Genomic DNA, 16,397 nt, shown 5'->3' on the forward strand with positions numbered 1-16,397 from the left:
AAAAATCCAAAGGATAGCAGAGAAGGCACCACACAAAGACTGGAGCTGTGCTCTGGAGAACAGCGAAGGCTAACATCAGCCGTCGCAATTTTCCTGGGAAGACCCGGTAACCAACCCCTGCCTTTGCAGACGGCATAAGTGAGTTAGAGTGTAAGGGGAATGGCCTTTGGGGGTTCAGATGTCTCAGTTAATTTAAAGGAGCTATTTGTACATTTTCCACTATTTTTTCATGTGAAAGGACAAGACATTCTAGATCAGTAGAAAACAGCAGCAGCACTTAACACATCATTCTACTTCCTGAAGTAGAGGAGATTCAGCTGAGTTTGAAAGATCACTCAATAAGGAATCTAAAAATCTGGGTTTTAGCCCAGCTGTGCCCCTAATGTACGGCACACATGACATTGGACATAACTTCTCTGAGCCTTGGTTTCCACATCTGTCTCAAGGACACGGTAGTAACTGCTTTATTGATTTCTAGGGGTTGTTAGATGAAAAGAGATTATGGACAAAGGAAAGCTATGAGGTACAATATTTCATTAATGTGACACAGGAAGACAACGAGAAAAACTCAGAAAGGTACAGAATCTTATCATCTGACCACTTAGAGTGAGTAGCTAAAGGAGACACGAAGTTTCCAAAGGAATGTATTCCCAATCACTTGGGCCAGAAATTCACAAACTTTTACGGAAAGCACCAGATCGTAAATATTTTAGGCTTTGTGGGCCATATGGTCTCTGTTGAATATACTTTTTTGCTTTTTTTTTTTTTTTAACAAAGCTTAAAAATATGAAAACCACTCTTAGCTCACAGGCCATACAAAAACAATAGGATCGCTAGGGCAAGGGAGTAGCGAGGGAAGGCACGCGTGGGTCAGTGCGTGGCCCTGAGCCGTGGGAGAGCTGGGCTCTCCTCCGAGTTTTACTACTGAGCTGGGTAAGTTGTGTCACCTCTGAATGTGTCTCTTCATGTAGCAGATGGGGAGCTGAGACAAAGCTCTCTCAGATCCCTGACAATTCTACACTCTACGGCTCAAAATAAAACTCAAAACAAAAGGATGGGTAGTTTCACTCCATCTTGCTCTTGTGTTCTCCCGCACTTGATGGTACTTTTGTCCATGGCTTAGCAGCTCAGCAGAAAGCCATTCTTCCAGAAACACCCAAAAAAGGGATTTGGATGCTCTTGAAGACCTATAAAAAATGGGCTTCCGCAAAGAGAATCGCTCAAAGCATTCGTGAGTTGCTGTGAGTGCCAAGGCCAAACAATGCATCTGCCGGAGGAGGAAGTGGACACAACACTGAAACCGTGTGAAAGTTATGCAGTGGGTGCCTACTTATTAGAATTCAGAAGCCTTGTTTAAGCAGTCAACATTGAGAATGCCATCTATCTGTTTAAAAACATTTAAAAATAATATGTGTTTAAGAAGGCTTTAAAAATGCATTTGGAGGAGGTTTCAGCCCCGGGACGCCTGGACGAATGAGTTCTAAGCGATGGCAGCAGGGCTGTGAGGGCTGGCACAGAGACAGAGGGCATAATCTGCATGCCACGTCCCCTGGGCTTTAGTCTACCATTAAAGCCGTTTGCATAGAGCAGCAAAGTACAAGTTATACTGTGTGTCTGAGACCACATCCTCACTTCAAATTTTTATCCTCCTCTGGATATGCTCAGAACAAGCCTTAAGAAAGAAGCAGAGTCTTGGGACCGGCCCGGTGGAATAGTGGTTAAGTTCACGTGCTCCGCTTCAGCGGCCCGGGGTTCGTGGGTTCAAATGCACCACTCATCAAGCCACACTGTGGTGGCATCCCCCATAAAAAACAGAGGAAGATTGGCACAGATGTTAGCTCAGGGCCAACCCTCCTCACAAAAAAAAAAAAAAAAAAGAAAAAAGAAAAAGAAACAGAGTTTCACTTTTCAATTACCAACTTGGGCACAAGACTCTTCATCCCATTGTGGCAAACAATGCTAAGCTCTTGCTACACTTAATGGAATCTCCAAACACCCTCTCTACTTTAACCTAAAGCATGTAGGTTTGCTTTTTACAAGAAATATGTCCAGTCACTGATATTTAATCTGTGGAGGTTTTGCATTAAAGCCACATAAACATGGATTCCCCTAGACTCAGTGTCCCCATGTCATGGAGTTAAGAGTAGGTGTCACCCAATAATTCTAGCGACTGAAAACACACACTCTTGCAGGAGAATGGAACAGACCAGTAAGCCAGTCACAGAAACCCACTGCGTTGGATTCGTAACGCAGGCCCTAACGACTAAACGGACATCAGCCCATAGGGAACACCGTTTTGCGCATACTTTGATTTAAGGCATTCAGGGTAGCTCTCTGGTTGCAGAAGTAAATTTCAGAAGGGGTCCTGCTCTGCCAGACAGCACTAATGGTAACAGAATGTGGCTGGATAATCCTCCCTGCTTGTACTGGGCTCAGTTTCCACATCCGTCTTTGTTCCCTTCACACAGTATTAACATGATTCATCGATCTGTCTTTCTCTTATCAGACTTAAATGCTTGCTGAGGGTGGGATGTGCGCCTTACTCTTCATTGCCTGACACAACGCTTGGCTGGCGCTCAATAATGTTGGCTAAATGCATAAAAGGTCACTTGCATTTAAGACTTGACATTTCCCAATAAAAGGAAATGGCCTCATCTAAAGGTGGGAGTTTTGTTTCCATGCACATCTGTGGGCCCCGCCAGAACTGGGAAGGATAAAAACATGGAGGTGTAGCAGCAGCTACCATACTTCTTCTTTATAGAAGGAACATGTTTACTTAATTTCTAGAAAACACACTATTACTTTTTTCCGTTATTTTTGATACATGAGTTTCTCTGAATTTCTGTACTTGTGAGAGTTCTAGCTGGCGGAAGATAAAATAAGATCTCACGTGGCAATGGTGTCTGTCTGGCAGTAACCAGCTGCCTCTTCAGTCTTTGTCAAGGAAGAATAAAGGGGAGAATGTGGGGAAAAGGAGGATAAGCAAGAATTTGAGGAGGGAAAGAGAAAGGCCGTACTTTTCCTGAGCACATGCTGTTGGTCACACATTATTCTAGATGCTCTACATGTATGAGTACATTTAATCTCCCAAGAGCCTTGAGGGAAATAGTATTTTTCCAATTTCATAGAACAAGAAATTGAATCATGTGAAGACCAAACACTTTACCCAACAGGGTATCGCGGGTAACTTGTGACATTAGGATGATGATAACAACAGTAATAATGACAAAAGGAAAATAATAAATAAACAGAACAAGAGCAGTAATAATCATTGAGAGGTGTGCCAGGCACTAACAGATCTGATAATCCTAACAACCTGAAAGATTTATTACATGAAAGATGTTATCACATTTTTAACAGCTGACCAAATGTGAATTAACAAGATGAAATAAATTAGTAAGGACAACAACTGAAGTGGTGGAGTGGGATTTGAAATCCTCTCTCGTGCCAACCATGGTACGACTACCCCATGTTGCCTTGCCTTTGAGGCTGAATCCTGAGCTTTATTTACCACCGGCTATCCATGTTACCCTTTAGTTCCAATTCACTAACTTTTGGATATTGGGGAATCCTCCTGAAGACTCCGACCAGTAGATGTACCCATTACATTGACTGAGGTGAGGGCAATGAGGAAGAAAGAGGGCAGGGGAATTCTGCTCTAGAAGATAGTGCTATCGGACTGATGGCAGGGGTCTATGCAAGCCTCTGACCAGAGAAAGGTATGTCCCTTCCCTTGCCTGCTCAGACGCTCTAATGCTCACATGCAGGTATTGAACAACACTGAAAAGTTACTGTCCTGGTGGACTCATGCCCATTTCCGTTCCCCTTCCTTTTAGTAGGAAGTTTTCTCCAAACTTACCATCTCCCATCTCGTCAGAGAAGGGGAGGCTAAAGACAGCTTCATCAATCATCCGATTGGGGAGGTTGGTATAGAACCTGCCGACCGTGGTCTCCAGGTTACTCAGCTGGTTCAGCACCATCATGCTGCCCTTAATCACAGGCAAGGCTGTCCGGTCCAGCACACCATACTTCCCCGAGTTCTGTTCAGCCAGGTCTCTCAGGAAAGCCAGCTCTTTCAAACCAGTCACTCCATCTGAAATGCAAAGCGAAATGGTTGATATCCACACAATAGCTTTGCCATTTAGATCTAACATGGGCATGGACAAGGTGTTGCAGTGCCAAGGGATCTTTGCAGAGACGATCTGGACTCAGGACACGGATACCAATTCCTGCTGAGGGGTAAAGCCTGAGGCCTGGTCTCTCCTCAAACAGTCAGGAGGGCAAAGGGATTCTGCAAAATGCAAAGATGAAAAACACTTGAGTACATAACCGAGCCCCATTCAGCAAGAATGTGCTCTCTCCTAAAATTTTAATTATAAAATTCACTTTTCTGAACTTAATATTTGAAAGCAAGAGTAATGATTAACAAGTTTGTATTTAATTTGACTTAGTAGATGAAGTTGTAGGAGTTTTAAAGGATAGAGGTTTACCATTTCATTTCTTACCTCTGCACCTATTAAATCCTTGCCAAAGCCTCATGCAAATAAATGAAAGAATTACGGATTGCATTTAGTGATGACTCCAAACCCTGTTTTTTAAGCTCATTTTAATTACAAATGTTTTCATGCTTGGTATTGTTAGGATAATACTGGATTTGATTTATTTAATGTATATTTTTTACATTTAGAGGGTTTAAAAACCTTTGTAAAAGATTTAGGCATACTGGGATGTATTGTTCTACAACATCTGTAATCTATAGCACAAAAATAAATTTAATAAACCTCTCTTAAAATTTTGGTTTGCTATTGTTGGAACACAGTCAAAAGGATTAGTAACTGATCCCATATGGGTACCGCTGTAAACAAATTCAAATGATTTCAGGCACTACCGAGATTCTACCAATGAGTTTTAAAAGGGCTTTGCCTCATGCTCTTGAATTGTTCAGTCATTTAAAAAAATCTGAAGAGCTCGTGGTTCTCCTCCCTCATGCGGCTTTATCATTTCTGTAGAGACTGTATATACTTCTAGCTTTGGAAGTCTATTTCTGAAGTCACGGCAGGATCGAATGGATATAAATTTTCTTTCTTAACACATTGTATTTAAATAACTTGGATTTTGTTCCAACTCCTATGATGCTAAAGGAAAGTCAGACCAGATTATTGTTCCCTTTACTTGACGCGGAGTCGAGCTGAGCAGGGTGGTGGTGAATGGTACACCCCCGAGTAAAAGACAGCACAAAAGGCACCACTGGTCCCAGACCTTATGCCCTTGACAAGCTTGCAGAGGTGAATGAGAAAAGAAGGCATCAAGGCAACAAATACATTTCCTTTCTTTGTCACCTACTGCTGGGCTCTCACAGAAAACAAAAAAAAAAGTCACAAATGGGAACACCTACTGGGCTAAGAAGAAGTGTGTGGGGTGGAAGGCTGTCAAAGATGGGCATTTTATGTCACATGAACTGTCACGCACGTGAGGCAGCAGGGTCACTGTTAAGCACGCTGGATTGCCTATCACCAACAGGGTCATGCTGGAAACTACATTTCCCAGAACTCCCTTTCTTGTACACGTCCAGGTTAAAGGTGGCCAAAAGTGAAGTGCTGCGAGATTTGAGAGGCGAAATGAGATGGCGAGAGACAGACACAAAATGTTCCCTTTTATCTCAGGCTTCTCTGATCTGCATTCAGTTCCCTTTCCCAGCTGCTGGCTTGCTCACCAAGGACAACCCCAGGCCCACTGCGGATGCTTCACTGAGAACTCCCAGGGTCAGCAGCCACAAAGAGCCCACCTCCCACGGCTTCTCCACCAGACCTCCCACATGCCCTTCACCATGCCCAGCTTCCAGACACCTCTGCAAGCTCCAACTCGTTCACCTGTACCAGGGCTGGTAACTAAACTTAGAGTTCTTGACTCCTCTTTCTGGATCTTTGCTTTTCCACTTTCCCCCCACAATTGTGTGGACTCTACTTCTGATAATAAATTGATCATACCAAAATTCTCATAGTGGCTCTGCTTCCCCATTTGAAGCCTGACTGACAGAGTAAGGGAATGTGTCAACCGCAGTGAACAATGCTCCGAGATGGCATTTGGAGAGAGGGAGACTGGCAGTGAGGATGAATGTCTGGCTGGGTTAATGGGAGAACGAGAAGAGATAAGGGTGGTAAGGGAAGCAACCAGAGCTTCTAAAGAATGGAATTATCAGGGCACAGCAGATGCACAAGATACTCTGGTGGGAAGATACAAGACCAAGGAAGAGATGAGTGACAACAAGGAAGCTTCTTTACTCAGCATCTGCCTGGGCGACCTTCAAATCTCATGGAAAAGAAGAAGTGCCCGCTTCCTTTTATGTTTCCTTGCTCCTGTACAATTGCATTTCATCCATCTGCCTTGTCTGTCTGTCTTTCTCACCAGGCTCAAGTTTCTTTGTATAATATAGCTCTAAAACCTCAGTGTACTATGCAGCACACTGGAGGCTCAATACATTTTACCCTCCTGGCTCCTTCCCTCTCTTCTTCTTCCTTCCTCTCTCCATCCCTTCCTTCCTTTCATGAGTGAAAGAAGCTAAACCATAGGAAAATAAGAGCAACAGGCAACTGAAGATGACCCGGAAAGGTAGGTGTCTGAGGCGGAAACAGGCCACCCTGCCTGCCTCAGCTGTGCTCAGCATACAAGAAAATTCATGTCCAAGACGCTCACATCCTTGTGCAAAGTGGAGGGAGGAGGAGGAGACGATATGTGAGCACATCACTCACTTCATGCTTAATGTGAAGTGTTCATGTGGGTGACATGCTTAACACAAGCAAGCACAACACGCTGGGGGACATGCAATACTGAACGGAGAGCTGGCCCCAAAGCAGGTGGGAGAGCACCTCTCCCTCGGAGCGTACCGAGACAGGGCAGCACACGACCTTCACTCACTCCTCCAGCTGGCTTTGAGGGCCTGTTACTTACCAGGCGCTATGTTAGGAACTTTAAACATGTTGTATCTTGTTTGCGTATTATCAGAGCAACCCTATGCAGATTTTACTATTTTCACCTTACAGATAAAACCAGGCCTAAAGAGATTAAGTAACTTGCCATAGGCTACACGGCTAATAAATGGAGACTGGAACTCAGAACCTCTAGACGTCACACCCTGTGTTCCTCCATGTGTAGTCCACAAAGTGTCTGGGAAAGACTCACACTGGCCAAAACAGATTCCTGGACCCCACCTAAGAGGGTCAGGATAAAAATCTGGAAGTCTGCATTTAAAAACAATACTCTCCAAGCAATCCTTGGCAGATTGAAATACAGGAACCACTGTTCCTAAAGCACAAGGTTCTGCACAGAATCTAGAAGCGGATAAGAGAAAGACAAGACCATAGGTGGGAAAGGGCTGCTGATCAAGACACAGCCTCTTAAAAGGAAGAGAATATGGCCAGCCTGGACACTGAGGGCCAGGGGCCTGCAGAACAAGATGCTTTAGGAGAAGAGCTATGCATTAACAGGTGGGGAGAAAAGAACAGAGCAGCAGAAAGAAAAATATTGAGTATTTTCTCAGATTTGACAATTTACTAAACCCATTCACATACTGTCTCATTTAACAGCAACAAAATCCACCTTAATGAGTACCCAGCGAGTGCCAGGGACCGTGCTGGGTGTTTGCCCTACAGGAGGGCTGATGTTCATAACAACCCTGTCAAGTCGGTAACTGGTGTCTCCACCACCCAGCTGGGGAAGCTGAGGAGGAGACAGTGGCAGCAGAGGCTTCAGGTGGTGACTCTGCAGGGAAAAACGGCATTCACAGTCCCGGTTAGACAGGAGAATCTAGGTCAGCACTTGGGCTTCCTGCAGCTTAAATCAATGAGATAAGTTAATAACCTCCATGCAGCACCAAAATCCAAGAAAATGAAGGAGAAATGAAAAAAAAAAAATGGAGCCATACAGAATCCTCTGCAAGACCACAAAAGCGGAGGTGGAGAAAAGAGCAGCTGGTTAGAGAGAGATATGGAGAAGGGGACCTCCTGGACGCGCCCTGGACGCCAACAGCAGTGGGGAAAAGGCAGGCTGGGAAGGGAGCCGTTGGTCGCCTCACACATCTTCATCAAAGCACACCGTTACGGTTCTTTTCCATTTTTCTGAAAGCAGCACGCACTTAGAGAGAACCTTCATGTGAAATAAAACTCCTGAAGCGCTACCTACCGTTCATGAGGGCGTAGGTGAGAATCATGACGGAGTTGTTTAGAAAGCTATTTTCCTCACTGATGACACGGAGAGTCGCTTTCTTATCTTCTTCTGAGGAGTCCTTTGATGTGATGCCAGCTGACAGGTAAATGATGACCATGTCTGTATCTAAACAAAAACATACAGATGGAACGTTACACTGGGCTCCGGCTACAGGCGGCAGTTCTGTTTCTTCTTCATCCCCTGGACTTTCTGGCCTCGAAGGCCCGCCTGGCCCACGGTTCCTCCTCCTGCCATCCCATGCTGGGCTTTCATCTCCCTGCCTCTGCGCCGCTTCCATCCTCCCCTTTGTGGGCACGAGGCCTCACTTATCCAGTGTCAGGTAAGGAGAGGCTCCTGATAAATTTACCAGACAAGAGAAGGTGAGCTCCTCTGGGCACCCGCGGCTGTGGAATCTGGCCACCCGGGCAAGAATCTCTCCCGCCTGCTGAAACAGGATTCAGAACCTGACTCCCTTCCTCAGGGGCTCCGGGTCTTCACCAGGAACACACATTTTTCAGGGGGCTAGGCTTTAAGCTGGTGGTTCTTCCAGGGGCTCCTGAGACATGTAAGGTTATTTGTTCCTCCACTAAGCAGCTGCAGAAACATTTCTGTTTTTAGAACTCATCAGTGTAGCAGAGCAGTGAAAACACGGACACAGGAGCCGGCTGCCCGCGTTCAATCTCGGCGCTGCCACTTACAAGCCAGGTGCGGGAATCGCAGGTGGATTTCTCACCTCTCGCCCCTAAATTTCCTCATCTACGAAACAGGGAAAATGACAGCACTCACTCTGTATGGTTGCTGTGAGGACTAAGTGGTTAATTTAGGTAAAGAGTGAACTCAAGGGGTGACGGCAAATGGAAGGTGAAAGAGAAAAGAAAGAGATCTCAACACACACTCACAACAGACACAGGTAACACACCACACACACACAAATACAACACCACACATACACACAAAGAATACATATCACACACAAACAATACACACATCACATACACACACCACATACATAAACAACACACACACCACACCACGCACCTAGACACACACAACACACACCCACAACACATAAACCACCGCTCCCCCAACACAATGTGCACACAAACACAAAACAAAATAAAACCCTCGTATTGGTTGGAAGTAGCACCTATGACTCAAGATTAAAACTACTCTCCAACTGGGGCTCATGAGTAGGGTAACTGAGAAGTCATTTTACCTCAGTGAGAACTTCTTTCAAGTGGATTTACAAAACAAAAACAAAAGTGGAGAATTTCCCACCTTTAGGGATGTACCAGCAGAGGCTGAGCGACGGCTTTAATGGAGGGAGTGAGGAAAGAGAGCTGGACTTGCACACTATCTTTCTAATCTGAGAGTCTTTGATTCAATATATATTTTTAAGAGATCCTGCGTAGCAGCTTATCTTTTTATTGAAATCGATATTAATATGCTATATGCTTATTTCTTCAGGTCCTTCTTATCACTTAATTGAGGTTACTTTATAGAGTTACTGTGGCAGCAACCTCCACGTTGGTCCCCAGCGGTCCCCCCTCCTGACATTTGCATTCTCATGTACATGTGTCCCTTTGAGCGTGGGCTGGATTGAATGACCGGCTTCTGGTGAATGGAATGCAGCAGAGGGGATGGGCTGTCAAGAGATGGATGAGGTTACGAAGAGAGGGGGCTCCCTCCATGGGTGCACTCAGTCTCTCTCTCCAAGGGAAGCCGCCAGCACGCTGGAAGCTGGCCTATGGAGAGGCAAGAACCTGAGGCCCTCAGGATCGAATCCTACCAGCCCCCACGGGAGTGAACGTGGAAGTGGAGCCCCCCCAAGTGGAACTCTGAGACGACAGCAGCCCTGGCCAACAGTTCACCTGCAAGCCCACGCGACACCTTTTAGCCAGAGGCACCCAGCTTTGCTGTGCCCAGATTCCCAACCCATAGACACTGAGACAATAATCGCTCATTGTTTTAAGTCTCTGAGTGTTGGGGTAATCTGTCACTCAGCAATAGATAAGAAATACAGTTACCCTGCTAAAAGCTATTCTGACAATAATGAGGACCCAGTGCTGGAAGTTCCTTCAGTTTCAGACTCTGAGGCGTCCTTTATTACGCAGAATAGTTAATTTATGTTGTGTCAATATTGTAGACAACTGAAGTGAGTTTAATACAATTTGACTCAAAGAAGTAAATGCATTTAAATTTGCTCTCTCCTATTTACCACTAAGACTTAATACACAGGCAAGTCTTAAAGCCAATTTTGATGTTTGAAAAATTCTCTAATAAACACTAACTGCAAATTTAAGTCATAGTTTTTATTAGAAATTAGGAAGTGAATGCTGATGCAAAAATAAAAAACACAAGTCCATAAGCATAGGAACATCCCTGTTTTAAAGTAGACGTCAATATTTTTCCAATGTTGTAAAGACACTCCTGTAAATCATTTTGTTAGGGCCCTAAATAGCTTACTTAAAGCTTCAGAATGGAAAAAGAAAACACTGCTTGACTCCCTAGTGGGGGAAATACAGAGACAGCACGAGACCAACCTGCAGTCTGCAAACATCTGTAAGCACCCTCAGCACCTGACTCCACTCTCACCCCATCCTCAAGAAAACCAAGTTATTTTTCTATTCTTAGACACCAGACCTGCCAGATTTTGCTGATTTATTTGGATTTTTTTACATATTAGGCTATTACCTCCCTAGTCACTCAGAGGCACTTTAAACCTTGTGATTAGTAATGTTAGGGTTGAGTCATTTTAGGGGCTTTGGGCAGAGAAAAGACATAACAGGATCTGGAAGAAAATGCAATAGACCCTCCACTCGGCAGGTCCCTGTCTACGCCACCAGCATATCCTGGGGTCAGTATCAAAGGGGGCAGGGTAACATGAATTTGGGCTTTGCCATTAGATCCCCACTCCTACCCATCTTCTTCCCTCTGCTCTAACGTGACCTACCAACCAAGCACTCCCCAAACAAACCCATGACAATTACAACCCCAACGTTATTGACGGTATCAGTTATTGATCGACCATGAGACAGAAAAAGAAACTGCATCGATAGAAATTTTAGATTTTTCTGATTAGTGCAAAGCAAATTAGTGAACAGCTACAATGATTTATGACATATGGCTTCTATTTATATGGCTACTAATACAGGGCAGACACTCGACTTTCATGCACAGACTAATCCTCATGACAATCCTATGGGGTAGGTCTGACTCATTAGAATAACCCCACCCCATGGCCCTATAACAGGGCCAGGTCCACAGGAGATGCTAAATACATACCTGTGGAATAAACAGAAGCAACAATGTATAGTGCAAGCTCCAGGAGTACACAGACCCCTCCCTAGACTGTGAGCCAAGGCTGCCAGCGGTCCTCGGCCATCTTTGGGCTTGGGGCCAATTTAGGATGTCTGGGGTACCTGCTCTAATTTAACTAGAGCTAGAAGTTTTGCAGGAAACTGAATATTATCATCTTTATGATGGAATCCTGGATGTTATTATCACCCCCAGTTTGCAGATGAGGAAACCAGGCCTGGAGAGATCAAATAACTTACACAAGTTCACAGGGTTAGAAAAATTTCAGAGTAGGAATCTGAACACACATTGGTTAAAATCCAAAACCCACACACTTAATCACTATGCTACATTGCTTGAGAGCACCTCAAACCCTCCTTAATGAACAGGACAATGGTAATTCCTGAAGTATTTCTTTAAGCAACCTAATTTGGGGTCTTCTTTCTCCAAACTGCCAGCAGAAGCTGTAAAGTGGAGGTCTGTGAACTAAACCTTAGAAATGTCTTACTTGGCCTTCTTTTTTTAAAGACTCCTCTAGGGGCCGGCCCAGTGGTGCAGCGGTTAAGTTCACATGTTCCGCTTCGGTGGCCCAGGGTTTGTCGGTGTGGCTCCCGGGTGCAGTCATGGCACCACTTGGCAAGCCATGCTGTGGTAGGCATCCCACATATAAAGGAGAGGTAGATGGGCACGGATGCTAGCTCAAGGCCAGTCTTCCTCAGCAAAAAGAGGAGGATTGGCAGCAGTTAGCTCAGGGCTAATCTTACTCAAAAAAAAAAAAAAGGAGACTCTTCTAAGCATTTAAAAAACAATGCCATCAAAATTTGTCCATGTCCTTGATGATCACTCTTCTAGCTGAGTTTTTGTTTTCCAACTCTGAGAAAATCCAAAAATCCAAGAGGAGAAACGCTTCCCATCAAAGCAGCCTTCTGCTAGTGTGCAGCACAGGACAGTTTGTGAGGCGGTTTAACGAGGTGTCTATTCACAGTTTTAAAGCTGGAAGAAACGTCAATATTTGAAAATCAAAGGGTTTCACATAAAAATGCAGATTTCTGGCTTCTCTGGAAACAGAAGATGTGGCAACACTGGACAGGCATTCCTGCACGGCAGCCACAGGCTTTCCCTCTGGATGCAGCCCGTGCCCTCTGGATGCAGCCCATGCTCTCTGGATGCAGAGCATGCTCTCTGGATGCAGCCCACATTCTCTGGATGCAGCACATACTCTCTGGATGCAGAGCATGCTCTCTGGATGCAGTGCATGCTCTCTGGATGCAGAGCATGCTCTCTGGATGCAGTGCATTCTCTCTGGATGCAGCCCCATGCTCTCTGGATGCAGAGCATGCTCTCTGGATGCAGCCCGTGTTCTCTGGATGCAGCCGTTTGGATGCAGCCCATGCTCTCTGGATGCAGCACGCACTCTCTGGATGCAGCCCGCGCTCTCTGGATGCACAGCATGCTCTCTGGATGCACAGCATGCTCTCTGGATGCAGCCCACACTCTCTGGATGCAGAGCATGCTCTCTGGATGCAGCCTGTGCTCTCTGGATGCAGAGCATGCTCTCTGGATGCAGCCCACACTCTCTGGATGCAGAGCATGCTCTCTGGATGCAGCCTGTGCTCTCTGGATGCAGCGCATGCTCTCTGGATGCAGCCCGTGCTCTCTGGATGCAAAGCATGCTCTCTGGATGCAGCCCGTGCTCTCTGGATGCAGCCTGCACTCTCCGGGTGCAGCCTGTGCTCTCTGGCTGCAGCCCGTGCTCTCTGGCTTACTATGCTTCCCAAACAATCCTCACTACCTTACCTTGGGCTCGCTTGACTCGTATTCACTGCCTGGCCACTGCCAGTCTAGCATTTATCTCCATAGTTTTAAATAGTGTAATAATCAAAATTGGACTTAAATGCTAAAGATGGTTTGATGACTGAAGAATCCAGTAAAAGTACTTCCAGTGAGCAAGCTGACATGTAGAAGGCAGCTGGTAAATGGCATCTAAAGGTAAATGGCATCAATCAATTGCAATCCATCTTGAATACTTGAGAGGTCAGCCTTGTCCGCTGGCCTTATTGAATCATAGCCAACTTTACACTCAGCCATCCTACAATATTGGTCTGTGGATAGCTGGCACTTGCCAAAGCTGGTAGGCAAAATTCTAAGATGACCCCAACGACCCACAGCCTCTATAATCCTCACCCCTCTTGTGGGAGTGGTTCTGGGAGTAGCCAGTAATTTGCTTCTAACTAACAGAACATGGTAAAAGTGATGGGATGTCACTCCTGTGATTGTGTTACAATGTGGCAAAGATGGAGAGATTTTGCAGATGTAATTGAAGTCTCTAATAAGTCCATCACAAGGGGGAGTAAGACGATTAAATCAAAACGGAGAGTGGGTCTGATTAGACCAGGTGAACCTTTTAAAAGAGGGTCGAAGCCTTTCCCTGAAGTCAAGGGCTTGAAGAAGAGATGCTCTCTGCCTAGACTTGAGGAAGCAAGTGGACATGAGGTTCACAGTTGCAAGGAAATTAATTCTGTCATCAATGGAGCTTGGAAGAGGACTCCCAGACTTGAGATGAGACCACAGACCTGGCTGACACCTGGACTGCAGCCTTGTGCATTCCTAAGCAAGGACCCCAGCTAGGGTGCACCTGGACTCATGGCCACAGAAACTGTGAGATAATAAACATACTTTGTTTTAAGCTGTTGTTCAGTTTGTAGTAATTTGTTATGCAGAAACATAAAACTAATATGCCATCTACCATCATTAGTTGTAATAATTACAGTAACTTCTTCCTTCTTTCAAGGGCCCAGCATGTGCCAGGCACTATGTGCTGTATTTATCAATGCTTAGTTTAATGCAGACACACTGAAGAGCTTGAAAACATATTTTTAAAATTTATCTTAATAGGATACATTCAACTAAAAAAAAACCGCTACAAATAGATTTTCGAATATAGAAGGGAAAAGGACATAGATTCCTTTCAGGAGTTTCAAAGCATGTCTCTTATTTCCAATATCCTTTCCTTTTGCATGCATCCTAATTCCAGATTTCCTTTAATACACGAAAATTAAATTAGAGTGCCTTTGTACATTTGAAGGGCTGTGCTCATCTAAATGACAGCTGGTCAGAAGAAGGAAGGATCAGTGCGGGAACTCCTGCTGCCCTATTTATGTGCACACGCGCACAAGCAGACATCCCTGAGCCAGGGAGGAGGGAAGGCTGACGATTAGCATTAAAAAGGAGGCGAATATTCCCCTGGGAAGTAAATGGGGACATGTTCTTAATCAAGGGGCAGGAAGAAGAGGCTCTGGGAGTGAAGAAATCGGGGAGACTGAACACCTCTGCTTGGAAAAGAAGAGAAAATCTGGGAAGGTCCTAGTTTTAGACGACCATTATGACAACACATGAAAATTTTATCCCAAGTCAGTTTTTGAAAAATCCCTCTAGACGTAGCTGTGTGATCGATTTACGATACATTCCTAGCGCCATCCTTTATTGATTAGTTTCTAAGGCCTCTGAGAGAGGGCACTTACTTGCTTGGGATCTTGTGTTGTTGTTTGTGCTTCGAATCAGCTGAAATGCCTTTTGAAATCCTACTGCGTGCTGGGTGGGACTGTCCAAAGACTTGACGCTACTAACGAAGGTGGACATCTTCCTCTTGGTCTCACTGGTGGCCGGAGACAGGAACGTCTTATAGCACTGGTCGAGGGAGCAAGTCCTGACGGTGTCCGCTACAGTCAACACAGAGATCTGGAGGAGAGAAAAAGAAGAGTTGCTACCTTACCATGTAAAGGTTATTTTATATTCCAGAGAGAACCCAAGGAGTGAGAAGGCCTAGAAAACAGTTTCTGAGAGTTTAAAAATGCGTGCCTGGAGGCATAAATCTATCAAATTTGAAAAGGATTAGTTAAGGATTGGTAAGGGGAAGGGACCCTTGAGTTTGGTTTCTGTTCTAAGATGAAGTCAGCAGAATGGTGTTCATATAGAACATTAAAAAATGTATTTCACGCAGAGAGAAATCTTAGCAAGTACTAACCATCTTGGTTTTCCAACTGCAGGTGGAGTGAGGGCAAAAGGCATGGAGGGTGGTTTTAAGGAACTAGATTAGTGAGTAAAACTTCTGGAGTTGAAGTCAAAATGATGAAGCAGGAAATGTCCACAGGCAATGGATTATCATTAGCTGTAAATAACCTGTCTCTGAGGTGTCCTAGAGAGCAGCATTCCCTTCGTCCGTACCTCCCATCAATCTTGGGATAAAGTCTAGGCAGCTGCCAGCATCCAAGCCCCCAAGCCCTCAGCCTTCCCTCCTTAGCATAACTTCCAGTGTAAAAGTCACAACCAATTAGAAGTCTTAACAAGAGCCGCAAGGAAAGTGCAAGCCTTGGCTTGGCAGGGGTGGTTTTCAAAGAGACTTGCAACCAGACCTGGAAGCTGCTTCCTCAAATATTAGAATAAAAACGAAACCACTCTCTTTTCCCAAAGTCATTTTAAAGATGGATTTAAAAATATACATCATAAAACATAAGGTACTTTTAAAAAGGCATTTAAGGAAGACCCAATGTCACGAGGGTCAGTGGGATAATGATCACCTTATCATGTTCATCGATGGCGCTGAGGATGACCTGGGCAGCATCCTTGGCGATCTGAAGCTGGGTGTCCGTGACAGAAGCCCCGTGGTCCAGGATCACTACTATGTGCTTTGACTGCGGCCGGACTGTAGAGACGTAGATAGGTCTAGAAGGGGGAGAAGCTCTCTGGGGTCAGTCCTGGTTTAGGTAACAGGCCTCCACCTAACACAGATGGGAACACTACAGACGGGCAGGCACGCTGGTGTCGGCGTGTTTTTCCAGGGATGGCACAAGGATGGAGAGATCAGCACGGAATGAGAAACCATACTGGTGCACTGGAAA

At 45.1% G+C, this 16,397-nt stretch overlaps 1 protein-coding gene across 2 annotated transcripts in view; it reads right to left on the reverse strand.

The window, feature by feature from the left end:
* The window catches only part of CACHD1 (cache domain containing 1), a 197,350-nt gene that overhangs the window by 36,413 nt on the left and 144,540 nt on the right, over window positions 1-16,397 (reverse strand). For both annotated transcript variants that reach the window (XM_023641952.2, XM_023641953.2), the window contains 4 exons: window positions 16,077-16,221; window positions 15,021-15,237; window positions 8,179-8,328; window positions 3,860-4,093 (listed from right to left, as the gene is read on the reverse strand). In XM_023641952.2, coding sequence (XP_023497720.2) covers window positions 3,860-4,093; window positions 8,179-8,328; window positions 15,021-15,237; window positions 16,077-16,221 — 746 coding nt within the window. The remainder of the gene's footprint in view (window positions 1-3,859; window positions 4,094-8,178; window positions 8,329-15,020; window positions 15,238-16,076; window positions 16,222-16,397) is intronic.

Source organism: Equus caballus, chromosome 5 (genome assembly GCF_041296265.1).
Source record: "Equus caballus isolate H_3958 breed thoroughbred chromosome 5, TB-T2T, whole genome shotgun sequence".
Taxonomy (NCBI): Eukaryota; Metazoa; Chordata; class Mammalia; order Perissodactyla; family Equidae; genus Equus; species Equus caballus.